Source organism: Lepisosteus oculatus, chromosome 26, assembly GCF_040954835.1.
Source record: "Lepisosteus oculatus isolate fLepOcu1 chromosome 26, fLepOcu1.hap2, whole genome shotgun sequence".
Classification (NCBI taxonomy): domain Eukaryota; kingdom Metazoa; phylum Chordata; class Actinopteri; order Semionotiformes; family Lepisosteidae; genus Lepisosteus; species Lepisosteus oculatus.
Window position 1 is genome coordinate 11,112,781 of NC_090721.1, and position 22,323 is coordinate 11,135,103.

At 43.2% G+C, this 22,323-nt stretch overlaps 1 protein-coding gene across 3 annotated transcripts; it reads left to right on the plus strand.

Annotated features, from left to right (window-relative positions):
- Positions 1–887: 887 nt before the first annotated feature.
- On the plus strand, positions 888–19,726 carry ywhae1 (tyrosine 3-monooxygenase/tryptophan 5-monooxygenase activation protein, epsilon polypeptide 1). 3 transcript variants are annotated; one of them, XM_015367901.2, is made up of 7 exons: positions 888–1,148; positions 13,410–13,609; positions 14,443–14,549; positions 14,886–15,092; positions 16,186–16,322; positions 17,010–17,060; positions 18,680–19,726. In XM_015367901.2, exons 1-6 carry the CDS (start codon positions 1,085–1,087, stop codon positions 17,015–17,017), a joined length of 723 nt encoding a protein of 240 aa, XP_015223387.1. In that variant the 5' UTR covers positions 888–1,084; the 3' UTR covers positions 17,018–17,060; positions 18,680–19,726. The 3 variants fall into 3 exon arrangements, with proteins under 3 accessions (XP_015223387.1, XP_006641186.1, XP_015223386.1); XM_006641123.3 differs by lacking the exon at positions 17,010–17,060 and having other exon boundaries at positions 890–1,148; XM_015367900.2 differs by lacking the exons at positions 888–1,148; positions 17,010–17,060 and adding an exon at positions 1,866–1,935.
- The last annotated feature ends 2,597 nt before the right edge of the window (positions 19,727–22,323 follow it).

Here is a 22,323-nt window from a genome sequence, read left to right on the forward strand (position 1 = left end):
TTTACAGGCCTGCTTACTTGTTGTTGTTCTGACTTGTCGTTCTTGTTTGCTTCATTAATGTTAACACCGGATGAATTAATTGAACAAAAGAATAAGCCTTTCTGTTGGTTGATATTTCACACTCTACATACAGGGATACAGCCTCAGCTTTTTACTGAAGCTTTTCTTCAGAACAGATCAGAAAAACTGTGGGAGACGGCTTTTAGGGTTTTTTTAGTTGTAAAAAAGATCTATTTACCTGTAATGGACAAATCTGTTTTTTTGACACATTGATTTTCATAATTTTAACACAACTATCTTGTGAACATTTGTTTTTCTTTTAAATGACGCTTCTATGTTGTGCCATATTTTTCAGTTAATTTTATTGCATTTTGTAGCATTTTTCATCCCCCTAGAATCCCAAATCGAAATTGTGTTCACGAACAGAGGACTTCCAGAAGAAGTCCGGGGACCACATAGGGATCCCCGAAACAAAGGGAGCCCCTCTAATCCCCAATCCTGTACAGTGCTGTTGTGTAAAACTAACGTCCGCAGTAGATCTGCCCTGACGACGATGACGGAGGTTCTGCTGGCCTCTGTGTTTCTTTCCAATTACAAATCGGTTTGTCACACAGTAATTACAGTTCTCGACGGAACCGCCTGTGAAAGTCCGGGACCGGTGTCGCAGTGACGGGAAGGCGCCACATTCCCAACCGACACAGCTCGGGCTCCTTCAACTGCCGGAGCCCCGCTCGCGGACTCCACGCTCTTCGCTTCAGAGCTACGCGCACACTCGCGCGGGGACTCCAATCTCCAAGTTTCTGTGGTTGCCAGGGAGCGGTTGCTATGGCTGCGAGCTGGTGCAAGAAGGGAGGGGAGAGCGAGTGAGCGAGCGAGCGCAGGAGAGAGAGAGAGGGTGGTGGACTGGGTTAGTTTCCCGGATGGAGATCCATCGCCATCTTTAGTCCAGTGCTGCCGGTGGAGTGGGGACGCGCTGCTGCTGCTGCTCCGCCAGGAACCGCCGATCGACTCACGCAGACTCGCCCGCCGCCGAGCCGCTTCTCCACAGCCAGTGCAGACACCGCCACGCCGGCTCCGAGCAGACATGGGAGACCGAGAGGACTTGGTGTACCAGGCCAAACTGGCCGAGCAGGCTGAGAGATACGACGGTAAGAGGGAGGGGAACCAGGGCGGTGTTATTTTTGGGGAAGAAATCTGTATTTTTCTCCTTCGCTGCCGAGCGCCTTCCTCGCCCTCCCTCTGGCGGAGGGGGGCTGGGGGAGAGGACAGGCGGCTGAAGATGGAGTCCGGCAGAGAGACAAAATGGCGACGGTTTCACGGGGGGCAGACGGGCTGTGCGGCGGGGAGGGAGAGCGGCGCCGGGCACACGCCCCACGGACACCCGCGGAGACACGGGTGACCGCGGGCGCCCGGCAGGGGACAGCGAGACCGTGCGGGTCCGGAGCTCTCGGCGGGGGGGAGGGGGATCGCGTCCGCTGTGTTGCAGCGAGGAATTGCATCCAATTTTTGCGAGTTTGCAAAATGGCGGCTAACAATAGTAGATAAATTAGCGGAGGGGGGCGAGTGCGGGGCGGCGGGTCCGGCGGGACTCGGGCGGGAGCCGGGGCGGGGAGACGGGGTTTTGGGCCGGGAGGCGCGGCCGGGCGCAGTCCGGGGCTTTTTTCCTCCGGGGGAGCGGCGTCGCTCGGGCGGCGGGGAGGGGGGAGGGTGTCCGGCGTGCAGTGGGGTCCGGCTGGCTTTGTCCCCGCTGGGGCCGGGCCGGGGGCGAGGCTCGGCGAGGGCAGCCGGACCGCTCCGCTCCCCGGGGGGCAGGGAGAGGGGTGGGGACACGGACCGGACCCCGTCTTCTCGGGGCTGTGGCGGCGGCCGGGGTGCTTCAAAATGGCGGCTGCAGTGAAATGGGATTTGGTCTGACACCGAGGTTTCCGAATGGAGGTGGTTTTGAATTTTGATCTTTTCAAAGAGATCGTCTTCATTTCTGTCTGGTCTTGCGCTCTCGCGTTCGTCTGCGCGTCCGGCGTGACACACGCCCAGCAGAAACGGGAGCAGACCGAGTTAGATTAAATGTTTTATAAATCCTCTCTGATATCAGAGCAGAGCTCCGCGTGTTTTGAAGTGAATGTGACCCAGACCCGTCTTATTTGATCATATTTAGTCAACCGTTTGGTTGTGTGTGGCGGGGAATCCTGCGTTAAGTAATGGCGACCCTGGATCTTCCCCTCGGCGGCGCGGCAGCTGTGGAGCACCGTGCCCTGCGTGGGGCGCCGAGGTGCCGACTGGGGTTTAGCCCGGAGCTCGGCTGTGGGTGTGGTAGGGGCAGGGGTCCACGCCGCGCTGGGCTCTTGCGCAGCCGGCTGCAGGACGGATCCCTCCGGCTGCACGGCAACATCGTCCTGCGGTTTTCACGTCCTGGGCTGGGATCGGGCTCTTTCGGAAGGGGGTTGTCCGTACTGTGTGATTTTAAACCGGAGGGAGCGGGGGGCTTAAGATGGCGGTGGTTCGCTCAACGTCGTAATTGGCTGGAAGCTGACAATAAACAGAAGAGACGCGGTGCTTGATTAATGCCCCTCCGTATCCAAAGCTGTGAGCCGTCGTGCACGGAGCCACAGGTGACCGAGAGCTGCCGAGAAGCCCGTCGGCGATATTACGGCATGTCTGCTGCATGCTGGAGTGGTGAATGGCGAAGGCTCCTCCCTGCTGTCCGCCCGCAGTTCATTCATTACAGCAGCCGCCGGCCGCAGGCGCTTTTCCTGCCTGCATCGTCGCCCACAGCGGCGCTCATGTGCCCAGTCCTGATTTTAGCTGGTTCTGGTCGTCACCCCTCTTAGGCAAACCACAACCATCATGCTGCGGTTCTTTTCTCTGTCTGTCCTCTTTGGTGCAATACTAGCATACACAAATAAACTTCGGGATCCAGTTGAAAGCTGGATGCTTTGGGGCTGCTGTGTGATCATTCGAATTCCGCTTCTGTGTGTACATGGGCAAATCTGCCCCTGTGATGACCTTACCTAAATTAACTGAGAACTGACAAGGGTTTGAAACACCCCATCTCTTCCTCTCGGTGAGCTGTGGGCTGGAGTGACAAACACGTGCGTTGGTGCAGACCTAGGTGTACAGTTACAGTTGTGCGCCTTACATCAGATCCTGTGAGGGTTTGAGCCACATGCTGCTGCTGCCCCCTGCCATTCAAACTAGGCCAGTGCTGCTGTCTGCGTTATGGAGGGCATCCACAGAGAATGAGGTCACTGTTTGAAAAGGCCATTTAAATGGGTCCACGTTTGTGGGCGGTGTAATGAAGCATGTCAGAATGGTGTGGCTTCTTTTTCCTAACTGGATAAACTGCAGGTTCTTGCAGCTCTCCTCACCTGTAAATGGGGACTTTCAGATGCAAGTGTGGAATTCCATTTCTGTAGTGCTTTTCTTCCCTGAGTATCCCAGAACACTCTGCATTTAGGGCAGGACCCTCTTCATCCATCAGTGAAGAGCAGCCCTACCTGGATGACGCACTGCTCAGGCGAGCAGGAGGGAGGAGTGAGAAACTGCTGCACCAGTTAAACTAAGGGGGGCCTTAGGGGAGGGGGGGACAGACTCTGTAAATCCAGAATGGAATTAAACTGGGTTAAAACCTCATGTGGTCTTCAATGAGCAAGTATCAGGACTTCCATTTAACACCCAGAGGACTGCAGCACTCTCTCCTAATCACCACAGTGGGCCATTGGGATGTTGGTTTGGAATTGTCTTGTAGAAAGAAGAGCACCCCCTACTGGTCCACCATAACCAGGTTTTCTGTCTGCCATACCAGTACTGACCTGGCCCAGCCTTGCTTAGCTTCTGAGGTGTGGCAAGACCACATGGTGCTAATGCTGCTGTCATTGTAACCTGTAGTGTACTTCTATTGTGTGTCCCTAAGATAATGTGAATTGTGTATGGCTTTGAATATGGAACATACGATTTTTTCACCTTGCAGTTGTGGAAGAAGCCTACGAATGGAATTTAGTTTGATCCATGCTATTTTAAAACAGAGATCATAATTTAATGATCAGATGATTATATTGTTCTGTACTGAAAGTAAACCTACATAAGGGTCTCCTAAGCAAATTAACGGTGCATTGATTTATTGTGGGGAAAACCCCATCAGGGAATACTTTGCAAGTGCATGAGGTAATGGTTCCAGCCATTCATCATTCATGGCCAGAGAGCTACAGTCATTCATTACGGAGCAGACAGATCACTGAAGTCCACCTGCTGTGATGGAAAAGCTGCACCAGAGCAGGAGAGGTGCTGATTAACAAAACATTTTGTAAACTGACGGTTATCACTGTCAGCAAGTAGTTCAGTTTGTGAGCGTGTTTATCAGTTGGTGCACGACTCCTGTTCTGGAGCGCTGAGATGATGTGGGGTTTCCTCCCATTTCTGCTCTTTCTGATCCAGCGGAGCCGATCATCCGCTTAATTGCACAGAACAATTTACGAAGGTCTTCAGCTGCTGGCAATTTAAAGAGACCTGGAAAACCTGCTTTACAGATAAAGTAGTCATAGCTTGTCACCTGTAGGTTAGGTCTTGCAGGTTTAATCATAGTTAAACGTCCATAGTAAAAGTATGCAGAACGGCTGTTGTGTTGTATACAGTGTTTGTTGCCATGGAGCTACTCAACCCCTTCAGCCAGAAGTTAATTTGTCTTTACTGAAAAGAACAGTCAGTCATTTATTCAGGTGAAAAGCAGTTGGTCTGGAACCACACTCAGTATGTCAAAGGACATACTGCAGAGGTCTGTGAGGGAAGGAACTATCATTTTCAAAGCCATCCTGAAGACTAGAGCTATAAATAGCTCACAAGTGTTGCCTCATTTGAGACCTTTCATCTCATGGCCTTAGGGGATAAGTAGCACACATTAAGTTACTTAACATTTTGTACTTCTCAATGTCTTTGTTCAGAGGAAGATTCATGTGGCTAATGTGTGCCTTTGTGTTGGTGTCTGCAGTGACAGTGTCTAGTCTCTCGCTCATATTCGCGAGTCCTGCCAGGCCCAGTCGGCAGTACCCACTCACTGTCCACAGAGGAGATGTTGGATGACTGATGTAAAACCAATGCAGTGTTAAAACTCAAGTAGTTTTATTGCTCCTTTTTGTAAAGGTTCCCACTTGCTGTCTCTTATTAAATATTAGGAAGTGGAATGTGCTTGTTAATTTTAAGCCAGCCGATCCACGTCCGGAGGTGAAGGTATAGATACATGGGTACTATGCTCATCTGTAGTAGATGACAAATCTGCTGTCCCTACTGAACAGGGTCCAGAAGACCGAAACCTGGCCTCAGCTTCAAGGTTGCTGTGAAAGGGTTAAAACTGTTTGTCCTTGGGCACAGGACCAAGTATTTGTGATAGTATAGATTTCGCTGTGCCTTCTAACTGTTTTTACAGATGTAACTCCTTGATGCAGCCATCTTCTTTTGAACATTGAAGGTTAGAAATGGAAGAAGACAGCAGCTTGCTTGGTCTCTGCTTTCTGGGGTCATACAGGGCCCCAGCTTTCACTCGAGTAGTTTGCGTGTTCAGCCTTCCTGACACAAGGATGTCATATTTTTGATTCTCTGGAGTGTATCGCTCACGTTTATGAGGAATTTGTTGATTATAACAGTGGTTTTAATCTTGCAGACAAGGAGTGTTTTGGAGATGGTGTCTCGGGACATGTCCTAAAGAAAATTTTTCGAGTTTTCAATAAAGAGGTTCACTCTGACTTTGAATGTCACTTATTAATGTTGGGTGTCTGTAGGTCTGATCTGGATATAAATGGATAGTAACGTCACTTTAAGTAATCCAGCTGTTAGAGAGATGGTTAACATTGAGTTAAGAATCTTATAGACCAGTGGGGGGGCATTTTCTACTTTTAGAACTCTAAAGACTACCTAGTTCAGACTTGGTAAAGCTCGTTTTTAGCTTGTTTTCTGTAAAGTAACGTCAGTTTTTTCCAATGAGAATCTCTAATATGGCTAAAGTGGATATTTTCATCTAGAAATGATGCTTTTATGCTGGTTGAAGAAACATTTTATTGCCTCAATTTAAATTTAAACCATTTCTAGTGCTTTTATGCAAGAAAAGAAATATAATGTAATTTACAAATTGCAGCAATTAAGGGAAACCCTAATTTATTACAACCTGTTTGGCACTTTCTTGTGTATTATGCTTTATTGATTAAATACTGCACAATGACAATTTGAGTTGATCAAGGTATCTCGTAAAGAATGAAACTAAAGCTTGTGGCTGTGAAACGTCTTGATCAATAAAAATGAAAAACTTGGTAAGAAGCATATTTTTTCAGTTAAGTACTAACGAGTAACAATGTCCAATCATCGTTCAGTTTTAAGTAGTACTGGAATCTGGCACGCTAAGGCCGAGGAATGTGTTTTGGTTTGTAATCTTTCCAGGATTGTTCGATTCAGTGAAGTAAAGTTAATTTTGCATTAAAAAAAGCAACATTTAAATCACACCAGTCGTTTCTCTACAGAATGATTTACAGCTTTTGCTTCATGTGTGGGTTTCACCTTTTACCCAAAGGGTTGAGTGCAGTTGTGTTTTGCTTGTTACAGTCTGGGAGAGACTGGGGTTTGCAGGTTTCATGGGATATCCAGCACAGCCACTTACATCAGAGTAAGTCGCCTGATGGTTGTGAAAACTCGTGCCTGGGTGAGTGGTGACTAAGGTTAATACCTAATTCAGTATCTACTGGTGTGTAACTTTGACTTTAATTCAACCTTTCCTGGCAATATAAGGTTGTATTTATCTTTGATTTTATGAACCTTGGTCTGATTTAATGGATTGCAAGAAAGCTTGCACTTGGGCTTCCAGTGAAGCACTCATTTACTTTTGTAAAGGCAGTGGGAACTATTTTGGTTTTCTGGGTCTTATTTCATATTCCATTCCGGCCGTACACTGGTGTGGCAGTCTTCATACGAGATTGGGGAGAAAAAAAGTCTTTTGGTTCACCCAGAGGCCGAAAGGTGCAGTTAGAAGACAAAAGCAAATGACCAGTTCCCACATTCCGAAAGTATCTCCCAGTAAAGTTTTATCCTGTATTCCTATCAGTTCATAATCATGCAGCTGTTGTATTAAGTCCTCCAGATGTCCAATACATGACATTGGTCTCCTTTCCTTGGTCTCAGTCTCTTGGGTCTGCGGAGAGGGGCAGAGGAGGTGGGTACCGGTCCAGGCGTTCATGTTCTTGCCTGGTCGTTCTGCTTCCGTTTTCCTCTGCATGTTTCTCCTAGCAGCAGTGGCACCGAAGGTCTTGGTGCAGGAAGTGCTGGGGGTGGGGCAGGTACTACAGGCGTGTAAAGGCGATTAAGAATTGTGCAAAATTGAAATTAAGATTTTTCTTTTCTCAACGCTGTGGCTATTTTTTGTTGGTCATATTCTTCTGAGTTTTTGTGCATTATTTTAGATACTTGCTATTTATATTTAATATTTATTTTTATAAATAAATATATGTATATTGTACTGTTGTCTCAGATTTTGCTATACAGTCTGTCCGTAATGACATTGCATTTGGGACTGCTTTTTGTCATTGAATTTCAGGGAAGTAATTCAGAGTGATGCGGTTTGTTTTGTGTAGGAAATGGCACAATTATAAAAACTGTTCAGAGCTGTTACAATGGGAAGTTGAGGAGTCGACATCCAGCAGTCTGTCTGTGCACAATAGATTGGGACCGATCTGTGCCGGATTGGAGGCAGGACTTAATTGGATTTCAAGAGGGTACCTTAGTGATTGTCTAATGGAAGATAAATCATTTCAAACATCTGCGTCCCTGGAGCTCGGGGTTGCTGGGCAGCGGACTGGCTCCACAGGGATGGCGGGAGGTCCTGGGCGTTGCTCTGGGGGAGGGCGGTGGCGAGCTGGCTGGCTGGCTGAAGCACTTTCTCACACACCTGCCAGAGGCACCCAGCCACCTTTGCTGACTTTACGAGAAGCAGTACAGGTCTGGTCATGCCATCAGATTTCACCTGCACATACTGGGTAGATCCCTGGTAGGATTTACTTAAATTACAATTGGAAGGTTCTCGTCTAAATATAAAGATTGATTCTTTAGTGGGTCTTCACTTAAGTTAATCTTTGAAAACCGGGCATCCAATTCAAGAAATGAAGATGTACTGGTTTTTGTTCATTTCAGCTTAATTTAATAATTGACCAAACTAAATTGTTTCTTTGTGGCTTGAATACAATAAACATTGTTGCCAGGCAACCTAAAAGCACAATTTTTTTTCCACTCCTGTGTTTCATGGTTTGTTCATCCTATCAGTGTGCCTGCCGCAGTTCACTAATTTATAAAGATTTGTGTGTCTTTTTAATGGCACTGAATCGGCAATTACAGCTCAGCTGATCTATTATAAGTAATTTAACATGAAGAGTTTTGCATTTTAATTACTTAAATTTTGCTTGTCGGGACAAAAGCGCTCTAGCAGGCAAAAGATAACTGATGTGAGCTTTGCAGCTTGTATGGATTATGAGAAAGTCATGAAACAGATGTGCTTCTGCAGTGTTTGAAATTGATATTTGCACTTATGAGTCTTTCATTTCTTGCATAAACAGAACTTAGATTCTGATCACCTCTACTGTCACTTAGATGCCATTAGGGCTGTTTGGGTGGTAATTGTACTTGAGGTGCCTGTCACGAATGCAGTGTGAGTTTCAGCTCCAAGAACCTTGTTCAAGCCATGTGTGTGTTTCTGGTGCCTGCGCTGTATCCGGTCTGCTTTATTCCCACTTCCTGTTTCCCCGCTGCGCGGCAGTGGTGCAGTTTGCTCCGGTTAGCGCCCATGGCCAGTCTGAAAGTCACTGGTTTTTAAAAACCTTCATGTCTTGTTCAGAGAAACAAAATACAGGCTTCTCGCTTGTGTATGTAGATGTCTGTTTGTTGAGGCATGTGTGCTTTTGTGCATTGGCTGTACCTGGAGTCCATAGCCACTGCAGTTTTCCTTGCAAGAAAATGAAGCCATAATAAAAGTAAAAACCAGCATTCTGAACAGTGGGGAAAAATAAACATACTGCTTGATGTATGGAGAGATGTGCAATACAGAAAAATATATCCTCACTCTCAGTACATAATCGACATAAGAGAATGTCTGTATTGGACCACGTCAAATTACTGCAGCGTTTTGTGCAAGCAGTTTAACTGGTCTTAGCAAGAGGAAGAGTTTTGCTGACTGATATGATGTTGTAGGAAAAACAGTATTGGTTTTCATTAGCATCTCCAGGTGAAGAATTTCTTCCTCGCAAGTTACTTTTGAAAATGGCGGTATTTTGAAGGGCTGTGAATAGTCAGTCAGCGCCTACCTTGTTTTTACCCCAAATATAAAAAAAGACTTCCTCTGTCCCACATTGTGCCAGGCCATTATTTTTCTCCATTGTTTGGACACATTGGTGATGTTGTGTGAAATGGCCTGTATTATGCTTTTTGCATCTTCATTAAGGATGGTAAACATTAAAAATCAGTCCTGTAGAAAAAATAATAATTTGCTGGGACCACTTCTGTATTTGTAGAATTTAGAGAATTTAACTGCCGGTTTCCGCAAAGACCGAAACTTCTTTCTGTATGTCCCAATTTGCAGCACAGGCACCTTGGCTATAAATAGTTTGTATGCAACAGAACAGTTACGTGATAAAATTAGTACCAAATGTGTGGAACGTTCTAGTGAATTTACACCATGAAAGACCTTGTCTGTATTAATATGCAGTAATACAGGGTTAGTCGAAGTGTTGCCGACAAGTATAAAGACTTCTTATTTTACTAAAGTTTTGTTTTCTCCTCCACAGATGGCAAAGGATGTAAGGTAATTGTTAGAAACCTTGATATTAATGCTTTCGATTGGAACCTTTTTTGTCACAGTAACCCATCTAAGTAATTAGTAATAAACTGTCAAAGTTGTTGACAGCATTTTGACTAACCCTGTATTTGGTAAGGACGAGCAAATTAAGTGATGGCACTACAGATAGGTGATGAAAAGCGTTTTGAATTTGGAATTAGCCTCTTTTCAAAATGTCCCATTTGGGCACAGGCCTACATTTAGAAAGCACTGTCGTTCATGAAAGCTCTGCACTTGCCCTTGTCTTTTCAGTTCAGCCACTGTGCCCAGGGGAAAAACCAGTCGGGTGTGGGCGTGTGTTAAAATGGAGAGGGACAAATGCGATTTGGTGCTCCTGTCGAGAAAGCGACTTGAGCTTAGCTAGCGACGTTTTCATACACGAAGCGTCCCCATTAGTCACGGTTGTTTTCCTTTCTAAGAACTCTACAAGGGGTCGAATACCACTGCTGGCTGTACTCTGGCAGCGCAGAGAACCCCTGCACTGGTCGCACGACTTCTGAACAGCCTTGCAGAGCTTCTGCAGAAATGGCTCATCCAGCACTGTGCTGTGCAGTAGAGCAGCGCATGACAACGTCCAGCGATTCCGTTCCACCCAAAACAAATTGCATGTGATCCGGTTACCTGTGCATGCTAGGATTTTGATGGTTTTACTGTACATAATGGTAAAGTGTAGAGTGAGGCCTCTCTTAATCTATTGGATCACAGAGAGCTTCTGTAGCTGCTTTCCTAACCTCTGTAACAGCAGTGTGACATCAGGTAACTTGGACACAAGCACACAGATGTCTGCAGCTCACGAGAGCGCAACCACTGTTCTACTGAGGAGGGGATATAGGTGTACTCCTAATGTAGCCTTCATCAACAGAGTCAGTTTTGGAACCTGTCATTTTTAAATGTAAAGGAAATGATGTTTACATTCATAACATCAAATCTGATTCAAAGAACAAAAGGAAATGTGATAAAAACGTTAACTTGTAAAAAGTGAGTAAAAAAAGTCACACTAAAGGTATTTCCCGCGTATCGTTGGCTAGTAAGTTTAGAAATATGATGTGATTTCGGAAATCACACGGAAAGGAGTGTTTGATGATAACATCGGAATTATTTTTCTTATTTCTCTTGAAAAACATGGTTATTCCTCCGAGTTGTCTTGCTGAGGCTCTATAGAGTATCCATATATTTTTATGGAGAATGAGAGAAAATTATCATCAAATACTCCTTTACAAATCCACAGTGTATGGTTGTAATATTAAGGGTTGTTAACCATTGATGTTGTCAATTGTGCATGTTACTTATTTTCAATGACCCACTGAACATGTGCTGTTTTTTTTTTAGTTTTTCTGATTCTACTGTAGCTGTAGTCGGGAAGGAAGTCTAGTCTTGATCATGGTTTTAATTCCACTTTACTACCATTAGACCTGCTTTGATTTTTTTTTCTTTTTTGCAAGTAAGATTGTCTTAAGCTGTTTACGTCAATATAGAATGTCTTGTCTCAGCAATGTGTTAAGCAAGTATTGAGGTTTCTTTGAAATTTTAGATGAAATAGCTGAGGGCAATCAAACATGCTAAACATGTTTCATAAGGTTGTGAATGTCAACTTTACTCATTGTAAAGAAAAAAATGTTACAACTTACAAGCACCTGTCATATTTTGAATTTTACATTATCTTGTTAAGTAAAATTAACCTCCATTACCTTGTGAAAAAATCGTTTAATGATTGACAAAAATCTGCATGTTGTTAATTTTTTCTGTTACACTGTTCAGTGTTGTTTCTAGTTCTGTGGTTCCAGTAAAACAACACAACAACATCATTTTCATTATTTTGCATACAACTCAATGTACTTGACTAATCATGAAATCAAACTATGAGAGAGTCTCCATATAAAAACATGCAAAATAGTTTGCGTTTTCCAGAGGCGGTACCCAACCCTACCATTGAAAGTACCCACTGTATAGTACTGCCAGTACGAAGTGTTGCATATTTCAAAAGTGTCCTGATTTGTAGCGAACATTACTGTGGTTTGACCTGTGCAGATTACGGTCTAGAGCCCTGAGGGAGGCTGGACAGCGACTCGCTCGGCAGGTATCTGTTAGTTGGGTGTGAATAAGAAAGTGAGATTTGGGAGGTGTAGTTATGAAATACTGTATTTGTTTTGTGGGATTAATGGTCCAGGTTAAAAAATTGGTAGTGCTGTTAAAATTAAAACACAAAATCCATTGACTTTTGAATGTAACCTTATATCTGTCTTAAGGTTTGTCCCAGTGTTGATGTTTTCTTCCTGAACAAATGGGAATTAGCCATTTGTTGTTGTTGTTGTTGTTGTTGTTTTTACCCTCTGAATCTGAAATTCCAGTTGTTGATTGAACTTGGTTTACCATTGTGACTCCTGCAGCCCAGGTGGGATTGAGGGCAGTGCGCTGTTCTGGGCTTGTCAGGTTGTAAGAACACGCGCTGCGAGCCACAGGGGGCGCTGTTGTCTGAGCTCAAGCCCTCGCAGCACAGCAGTTCATGCCAGTCCAGTGGAAAAGCCCGACTCAGGGCAGCAGAGTGAGTGCCGTTGACATTTAAGACCCGGAGAGATGGAGTACAAGGTCTGACTCAACTGCCTCCAGTACGAATCTGCAACAATATTTTCGCTCTACCTGAGAAGGAGTACCGGTTGTCATTTTGATTGCCGTAATGGCCTAACTGCAAAGGGGTTGCCACACCTAGTCATTGTGTTAAACGTCATTTTTCATATTTCCATTGCCTTCCAGGATTTCAGTCCCTCTGTAGGCTTCTGTCATGTAGAAGAACACCGCTTCTGGTTTTATTCCTTATGAAATGCTTAATGCTACCTCAACCAGCTGCAATACACCCTTGACACTTTTCTGCTGGAGTGAAGGGTTTTTAAATCGTTGTTTAACACCATTTCTGCAGATGAGATGTAGAAAGCATTGAGATCGAAAGACAGGGGGATAGATGGTACCTGCAGCTGACCGGAGGAGTGCAGCACCTCTGTGGTCTGAAATGTATTTTTAGGTCCAAATTCTCTTTCGAGTCTATTTCTAGTTTTACAGTTTTCTGTAAGAGTATGACAAGTCTGTCGAGTTTGTAACAAGTACTTTGTTAGGATTTGACATTTTAGAACTTTCATGTTTTCTGCATGTTTGAAGTTGCCAGTAAAAATACAATTTGCATTTTTTGCTGGCGAGTGTTGAATTGTGCATCAAAATCAGATTAAAGCCTGCCAAGACTTGGACATGGAAACAGAAAATTGTCATTGATTTTTTTTTTTTAAGTTGTATATTATGTAACCCTGTTATATAGAAACAACTGTACTCCTGTGAGAACTACAGCTTAAAAAGCTAATGGCAGGTGGATAACTTAATTTTTTTTTCTTCAGGAAATGGGGGTTGAAAGCCGTTCAGAAAGAACTAGAAAATGAAAAGGGTGTCTGTATAGAATGTGCTCATAATACAGCATGTTTGTGTTCTGTCAGCCTATAAGAAGCTGCTGCCGGATACCTGCTCGCTGTATGCAGTCTACTCAGTTCTTTCTCCTCTTGATCTGTCTGAACAGAAATGGTGGAGTCCATGAAGAAGGTAGCCGGTATGGATTTGGAATTGACAGTAGAAGAAAGGAACCTACTATCTGTTGCATATAAAAACGTGATTGGTGCCAGGAGAGCATCGTGGAGGATAATCAGCAGTATTGAACAGAAGGAAGAAAACAAGGGCGGAGAGGACAAATTAAAAATGATCCGGGATTACAGGCAAACGGTAAGAGCTGGCGTTACTGCTGCCCACAGGCGCTGAACTGCAGAGCAGCAGCAGCGGAGCTCGAGTGAGCAGATCTGAGAGCCATGTGCACTGCACAGTCTCAGAGAGGCAGTGTCTGCCGGGGGGATATTGCACATTCAGAACGAGGAAAGCTGCAGTGACATGAGTGGTAACAGCAAGACATACAGGAAACTCTAAAAGTCAGACCCTGGCAAAGTAATTATTTGTGAAAGGTGGATTTGTAGATTCATTCTGAACCTGTGGTTTCCCTACAGGTTATCTGAATGGGATTATCAAACAGAATTGTACTCGACAGTCCATTAATACGTTGGACAAATACGTAAATAAAAGGGCTGATTTCATGATTTCTTTCCCAGCAGCACCCTGCAGTCTGGTTGAACATGTTTTTGCATGGGGTCCCGTTGGGATTCCTATGGTTGTCCAGCTCAGTATTTAACTTTCCTGGATAGGTGGACAAACAGCAGTGTTGGCTTTGCAAACAAAAATTGGCAAGCTTTTGTTGAGTTAGCAAACACCTGATCTTTTGCAGTCTTTTTTTAATGCAGTCATATCTTAATGATTTTTACTGATAGGTGGGCTGAGCATTTGATCACTTAGGAGAAAGCGCCTAGCTTTGCGTTTTCCTTAATAGCATTTTAAACCTTTCGATTTTCAACCAGACTACAGATATTTTCTAAGGTCTGTTTGTGCAAATGGACAAGACTTGTAATCTTAGTTTGGTCAGAGCTCCAACAGACACTTTTGTTGTCAGAACTCCTGTTTTTGTCTTGATGTATTTGCAGTGTTTGATTTAGATTTATTTATTTTTAAAGGTTGAAACTGAGCTGAAATCCATCTGTAACGACATTCTGGATGTACTGGACAAGCACCTCATTCCAGCTGCAAACACGGGAGAGTCCAAGGTTTTCTACTACAAAATGTACGTGTGACGTGCTGACTTTGGAAGGTGTAAGGCTTCTCCCTCTGGAGAAAGACTAATATTCCTGGATCTTGCAAGCTCATCTCCAAACAGTGAAAAATAGACGTCAGCAGTGAAAAGACTCATTTGCTTAGTAACCTTTAGATTTGCTGCTCAGTCCCTTCAGTTTGAGAATCTGCTGACAATATGAGGTTTCAGCTGGTGTAGGCCCCCACCCGTAAGGCACAGCAAGCAGTGCAAAAGCCATGTGGTGAATCTCTAAATCTTGTTCTTGCATACAGTGAAGATTTGCACCCCAGAAGACCAGCTTCCTTAAGCCTGTGTTTTTTCTTGTAGGAAAGGTGACTACCACAGGTATCTGGCAGAGTTCGCCACAGGGAATGACAGGAAGGAGGCTGCAGAGAACAGTTTGGTAGCTTACAAAGCTGCTAGTGATATCGCAATGACAGAACTTCCACCTACGCACCCTATCCGTTTAGGCCTGGCCCTGAATTTCTCCGTATTTTATTATGAAATCCTCAATTCCCCTGATCGTGCATGCAGGTGAGTGAGCCGGGCGGAGAATCACCAGACACGGGTCGTCTTCATTCCATGGCAGGTTCAAATAGTTTTTTCAAACTGAGAGACCAGTTGCCTATAAATAATAAAAATGTAACATTTTCAAGATGTTGCCCAATGGGAGTTTGTTGTTGCCAAGCCAAATAACTCTTATAATTGGTTTTCAGTAAATGAAGCAAGCTAAGATTAATCTTAATGTTTATGCTGTGCAGTATGCTTGCAGGCAACGTATTAGAAAGCACATTAATAAACAGAAGTATGTAGATCATATGCAGCTCTTAAAAAAATCTATCTAAATAACGTGATATAATTAGTGAGAATACATCAGGAAGAGACTGTTACTTGTGCTGTGTCTCTTGTAACTTTGGCCTTGTACTGGTTTTGAAAACCCATTTTACAGGTGTATCTTCAGACTGGTACAACCCATTTCAGCACAATAACAGCTGTAGTGTGGATATAATGAAAAGACCAGTTTATCTGTGCATATGTATACATTAAGAAGGGTCGTGCTGGCTTGAGACATGATTCCAACATTTCTAAAACTTTCATCCTGTTTCAGATTGGCACTCTAGTGTTGTGCCAGAACTGGTTGGGGGTTTATTGGCTAAACCCCCAATAGGAACATGAGCAGAGCATCTCTTTTAGCACAAGATCACCATTCGTCTTTAAAAGGTTGTTTGTGTTAATTAAAGGGTTTAAAAGTAATTTTCATCTCTTTTTATTGCGGAGCTATAAGAATGTATCAAGGAATAGTAGATATCAAGCAAAATGGACCAATTAGCCTCTTGGTCCTCAGCTGTAGGTTCTTGAGGCTTAAGGCTGTGATGCTTTATATGACAAACACTGCTCTCCCTATCTTGTCCCATAATGATGTTGGCAGCAGGGCACAAAAGCAGATGCACTATAATACCCAGATGCCCATGAGAAAAATGGTATTGTGCAAGTCAAAATGGTAGATTAATATTGTACACGGCAAAATCACAAACTTGCCATTGCGCCATTCCCATTTAACTGAACTATGTATGAAGAGACGATGTCATGACTGAGGGTGATTCCTTTTCCCCTGTAAATGTTTTAGGTTGGCAAAGGCAGCATTTGACGATGCCATTGCAGAACTGGACACATTGAGTGAAGAAAGCTACAAGGACTCCACGCTCATCATGCAGTTGTTACGTGATAATCTGACACTATGGACTTCAGACATGCAGGGAGATGGTAGGTGTGCTCTCTATTTCTTGTCAGCTCTTAGCAAAGATCCTGGTGTCACACTTAATTGGTCGAGATGCACTGAAAGATGTTTCTTCTGAATAACATGATTAAATCTGTGGCAAAGCTGGCCTGAGCCCTCCAGTGCACAGGCCTAGACACTTTCCTGGTATGGTGTTTTAATCACAAGACTGTTTAGTTTTGATATTTTTGAAGGACCTTTAGGAACCTTGTATAAAGTACAAGATTAATTAAGATTTTTCATAATTACTACAATTTCATAAATTTTCTTTAAATCCGTTTCAAAACTGCTTTCCAAAACTAGTTTATTGCTGTTTGACTCATTGTCTCTTCAAATAAAATTCCTTAATTTCTCCTTTCAGATGCAGTATAGAACTGTGTTCTGTTTTGTATTATATTAATTACATTAAAATCAGAGACATTTCAGTACTTTATCTTAATTTAACTGAGTAAGATATGGTTGAAAATACTTTTCCGGGTTTGGCTAGGATACTGACCCAGTTACACAGCTGTCTGCTTTATTGAGAGCACTGAGCAGCAGATTGAAGCTGTATTGCAAGCTGAAGGAACCTTTCCCTGTTCATCCATCAGCATCAACCTTTCATCGTTACAGACTTTACTCCGTATTAATTTCACTTTCATTTCTTTTTTTCCCTGTATTCCTTTTTTGTATAGATTCCTAAAGGAAAAAAAACAACTGTTCATTCCCTATAAAAACTGTACTTTGTAAGTCATTTTCCTGGCTCAGTGTTTCCTCTGAGTTTCTCCTCTTCACTAACTGCTCGCTGCATCTTCACTCCTCTGTCACGCGTGTGCCTTAGGGTTGGCCAGATGGTACAGTCATGCCTCTTCAGTTGCTTTTCTTCAATCGGTCTATACGTCTTGTTCAGCTGGTCAACTCTATGCCATTACCAGAGAACTGTGATTGTATATTCTCTGTCTCTACTGAGTGTTCAGTTGACAGGTTGATTTTGGTTTGTTTGGCATGGATTATTAATTGCAAGTTGTCATGCTCAGTAGAGATTGGCTTGGTCTCATTTAGCACGTTTTGTGTGTGCTCACAGTCTTTAGGTTCGATTTTTCTCAGTCTTACAGCTATCTAGAACAGACAAATGTTTTGATGCTGGTCAGTTTCATTAGTTTAGTTAACAGACTACACTGCATCAGACAACATCAGAGTTGGCCATTCGGCACGTTGAATTCCATTTCTCTGTAGTGAACTGGTTCTCATTGTCTGTACTGGTTTTTCTGGAAACAAGCATCCAATATCAGTCCACGACCCTTGTCAACCTGTCCAGTTTAGAGTAGAGAGTAGCCAGTCAAACTAAACAAGCAGCAAACTCTAATGTTGCTATACAGATGTGATTGGAATGGGGTAGCAGTTATCCCAAACTGGATTAACCATGTTGAAATTGGACTTAAAATATTTCTTCTCTTGAAGTACTAACAGGTAAAATTCTGTCTTTTAACTTTGGACCTAATAAGTGCTTCAGCAGCCTGGTCCATGTGCATGGCTTTCGGTGTGCACAACTGACCTACTTATCCCTTAAGAAAGTTGTTCCCTAAATAAGCTTGAAAAAAATTACCTTATTTTGCAAGTTCTAGTCCTTTGGTTTGTACGTAAGTGTGATCTCTAGCATTAAATACAGCTGCGATGTGATTTGGACTGGCATCAATGGGAGGTTATTGTGTAAGAGTTCTGTGCATTTAGGTGCAACACAAACTTCACAATGCCCTAAAGCATCATAAACTCAAATAGATGGTCTTGAAGGCCACCATATGTTAGTTTTTCATTTTCTCCCAAACTATGTGTTGTGCAGCCAGTTAGCAAGAGTGGTTTTTAGTCCATTGAAATACTTTGTAACTACAGTAAATGGCGCATAGCGATCTGTTACTTCAGTTGAATGCAGGTAGTCCGGCCCTTGATGCGTTGTTGATATCTCTGCGCATTGCTGCCATTGGCTCTGAATTGAGGTCTGATTGGCACAGTCCCTGGACTTGGCTGTTTTAGCATGGTTATTGCAGAGCAAGGACCTGATTTCCACAGTGCAGAGCAGCATGTGGAAATCTTTGCTCATTGCATTACAGTTGAGGAAATGAGAACAGATACACTGAGACATCCTGGAACTCTGCTCTTGAGTGTGTTAGAGTAAGTATTCTTGTTTCAGAAGGCGTCCTATGTCATGGTATTGACCACCTGCTAAAATGCTGTAATTTAAACATGGAGGTCAGAGGTTTCTGTATAGGTCCATCCTCTTTTGTATGTATGCCCCTATTGTGTTTTGCGCGGCGGTCAATAATGGCAGGATTGTGCAGATGCTCAATTTTTTTTTTCTCCTCCCAAGGTGAAGAACAGAACAAAGAAGCGCTGCAAGATGTGGAAGATGAAAACCAGTGAAACTTCACAGCCAACAAGAGATCCACTTCTACTGCCCCTGTCCCCCACCCCTGGAGAGCCACCATCCCACCTGTCTCACTGGCTCTCTGTTCGCTCAGTCCCTCCTTGGGCCTCTTAGGGGTTTTTCCATTTTGTCCAGTTGGGATTTTTTTTTATTTTTATTTTTTAAATTACCCAGTCTGTACGCAAATAGAAAACTGAGAACTTCAAACAGGCAAAGCTAAAGTGTCCCTGGATTTTTTTTCCTGGTACAAGCTGTCTTGATATTCTTAAAGGATACACCCCTATATTGGCTTTTGTTTTTTTTTTTGTTTTCAGCATTTTTATCACTTGCTGGATGTACGTTTTTCGTATCAAAACAAAACGTTGATTACCAACACATCTACTATAATAAGATGTGGGGATTGTAATGTTTCTGTGTTAGTGAAGCCATCAGTTGCAGATTAGAGTATAAGATGGGCATCAAGTTTAGATGGTGCCCTTTGTTGTTAATCTTCTGTTGCCATTTTTCAAAGGAAGTTGGCAGAATTTTGAATATCAAAGTGGAGCAAAAATACATAAATCTTTTAACAACTTAGTGATTATTGTAATGTTTTGTAGTGTTTTGGACTGTATATTGTGCTAAAATACTGTATTTGCACACATTCTTGCTGATTTCAGAAGATGGCTGGTAGCAGTTTTAAAAATCCAAAGGAGCCCTGTTGCTTTGTTCCCTTTTACTTTGCTCCTCTAAAAGCAGGTCTACATTGGCAGTTCTAAGAGAAAACCAAGAACAAAAGTTAAAAGCCTGCATGTGTTCAAATTCAATCTTATTTTTTTTCTTCCTTTCCCCCCTTTCTACTTCCTCTCTTCCGTTCAGTATGTGTAACTTGAAGCTAATTTGTACTACTGGATATCTGACTGGAGCCACAGATACAGAATCTGTATTGTTCTTACTGAAACACAGCATGGAATTAACATTAAACTTAAAATAAAACAACCTAAATTAAACATTCATATGTGTTCTGTTTTTGTGCTTTGCGAGGGGGTGGGTCTGCTGGTGCTGTACTAGCAGTGGTGTAAGATTTCCTCTCCTAGATCACGTGAAGTGCTTTTGGATCTTCTGGGATGAGAAATGTTATATTCATCTGTACCCAGGATCCTGTGAAGGAATGAAAGTGATATCCTAACAACCCTACCATTCAAATTTTGTCCTAATGCTGGTTTCACGGGTCAAGATCATCTGTTTTCCAAGAGCAGGTTACCTGAAAGAACATGAGGCAGGTCAAGATGGGTGCCAACTGAAACCACTTAAGTCAAGTTTTCAGGGTTAAATTTAGTGTAGGTGGTCTTCAGTTCTGTGCCTTCATGAATGTATATTTTACGTCTATTTAGAAAAAAGGAGGAAATCTCCCTACAAATACATTTGTTCTAAATCAATTAGAGCTTCTGGACTTGAGTGTGTGCTGTACTAAGTAAAACCTGGAATACATACATGCAGTTTCCCACCTGGCCAGATCAATAGAGGCTTCCGATCCATTGACTGAATCCATTGATTATTAGGTTCCACTTCTTACAAGATGGAAGAGGAAATTGGTCGAAATCAATGCATTCCACTGGGCTGTAAAAGATACCAGGTTCAGCTCAATCACTAATATGGACTATGCAGATGTAAAGCAGTCTTCCTTTGTTTGGATTGTAGAAATGTAAAAACTGCTGCTCTTTTTATTGGATCATGGCTGTTCACCCCAGGATGAAGGGGTGGCTTGCTGCAAGTTGTTTGGGATGTCAGGTTTTGGAATCTGCACAAGTGTTTCGAGCTCAGTTTATGGATTCATTGTCCCAGCTGAATCTCTGGAAAATGCTCCACCGGCTCTTCGTATGTCTGTACTCGCTTCAGCTGCTAGTGTATTGTAGTTATCCAAGTGGCATGTAGCAGTAAACAAGCAAAATACCAGAATATGAAACGCTATGCTGGTGGGAAAATGTGCAATTTTGAAATTTCTGGGTCAATAGTGTTCTTGAAAACAAATAGCTTGTTTGCATGATTCACTGTGAAGTGTGTCGAGACGGTGCTCGCTTCTGAAAGGGCCCTCTAAAGGAAACGGATGACTAACGCGGACATCAGAGCGGTGTTCTTAGCCCACGAAATGCTTCGTGAGAGAAAATCCAGCCAGTTTTACAACATGAGAACTGAGCTGAAGTCACGTGGGCCAGATTAGTGATGATAGTGCTCTGCATGTCCCAGGCTTTTAACTAAATTCTCAAAGTACATTAAATATGTGTATCACCATGCATTGAGTCACTGGAGGATCTCCCTGAGATTCTGTTCATCCAAATTTACAACATGCTGTGCTTTCTGGGGTTGTTTATTATTTTGTACTCATTATCCAGGTTTGTTCTCATAAATAAATGTATAGTGCCAAGTCAGACAATACATATCCCTTTAACTGACAGTCAGTATGGTTACACTGTGTCTAAGGTTCTGCGCCTGTGGCTGGAAAGTTGCCGGTTCTAATCCAGTGGCCAGCAGAGGAATCCTACTCCGTTGGGCCCCTGAGCAATGCCCTTAACCCCAACTGCTCCAGGGGCGCTGTACAATGGCTGACCCTGCGCTCTGACCCCCAGCTTCTCTCCCTGTCTGTGTGTCTCATGGAGAGCAAGCTGGGGTATGCGAAAAGACAAATTCCTAATACAAGCAATGGTATATGGCCAAGAAAGTGATCTTACCTAAGAGGAAGAATGTGCTGTATCGCGTGCAGCCTACCCCTAACCCCTGTGCCCTCAGTACACACAGTGCCATATCTCCAAACCAGCACATAAGGGCTTTTTCCCCAGGAATTTTAAATGATGCCAGTCCCGTTGTTGAGCACTTCTGTAACAGCTGGTGACGCTTCCACCTGGCTGGTTACTCCAGCAGACTCGCTGCACAACGTTCTTGCTATTCTTACCAGCTCAGCAAAGCACAGAGACGCATTTTAATTCCGCAACAGTTTCAGCCTCTCCAAACATACAGGAGTATAGGAACCGTAACTCACAGCACTTGGGTTACCAGGCACAATACATTGCAGTTCAGGTGGGGAACTGCGTCAGCATGCGTAGGCTGCAAAGGAACAAATAATAGGTTTATTCCAGGTTGAAAAGAGAAGAAAGGAAACAACGTTTCAGCCTTGGAGCCTTCTTCGGGTCTTCTTCACACCTGAAAAGGGCTCCACGGCCAAAACGTTGTTTTCTTTCTTCTCTTTTCAGCTTGGAATAAACCTATTACTTGTTCCTTTACAATAAATTGCAGCCCCTTTTCAAAACCGGCAAAGTGTGCCTAATTCAAAGCAATCAAAACACCTTTAACACCTATTTATACATTATATACCTATGCACATTTTGCACACATTTTATTATTTTTACAGTGACTATGATCCTATTTTGCACACACCTATGTATTTTTATTTTGTTTTACTGCACGTATTCTAATTTTTCATTTATTCCGATGTCTGTTTTTTTGCTTGTCCTGGGCTGGAGTGCTGTAACATCAATTTCCCTTCGGGATTAAAAAAGTCTTATCTATCTATATTCTTTACTCTCTTCAAAGCATTGTAAAGCAGACATATTATT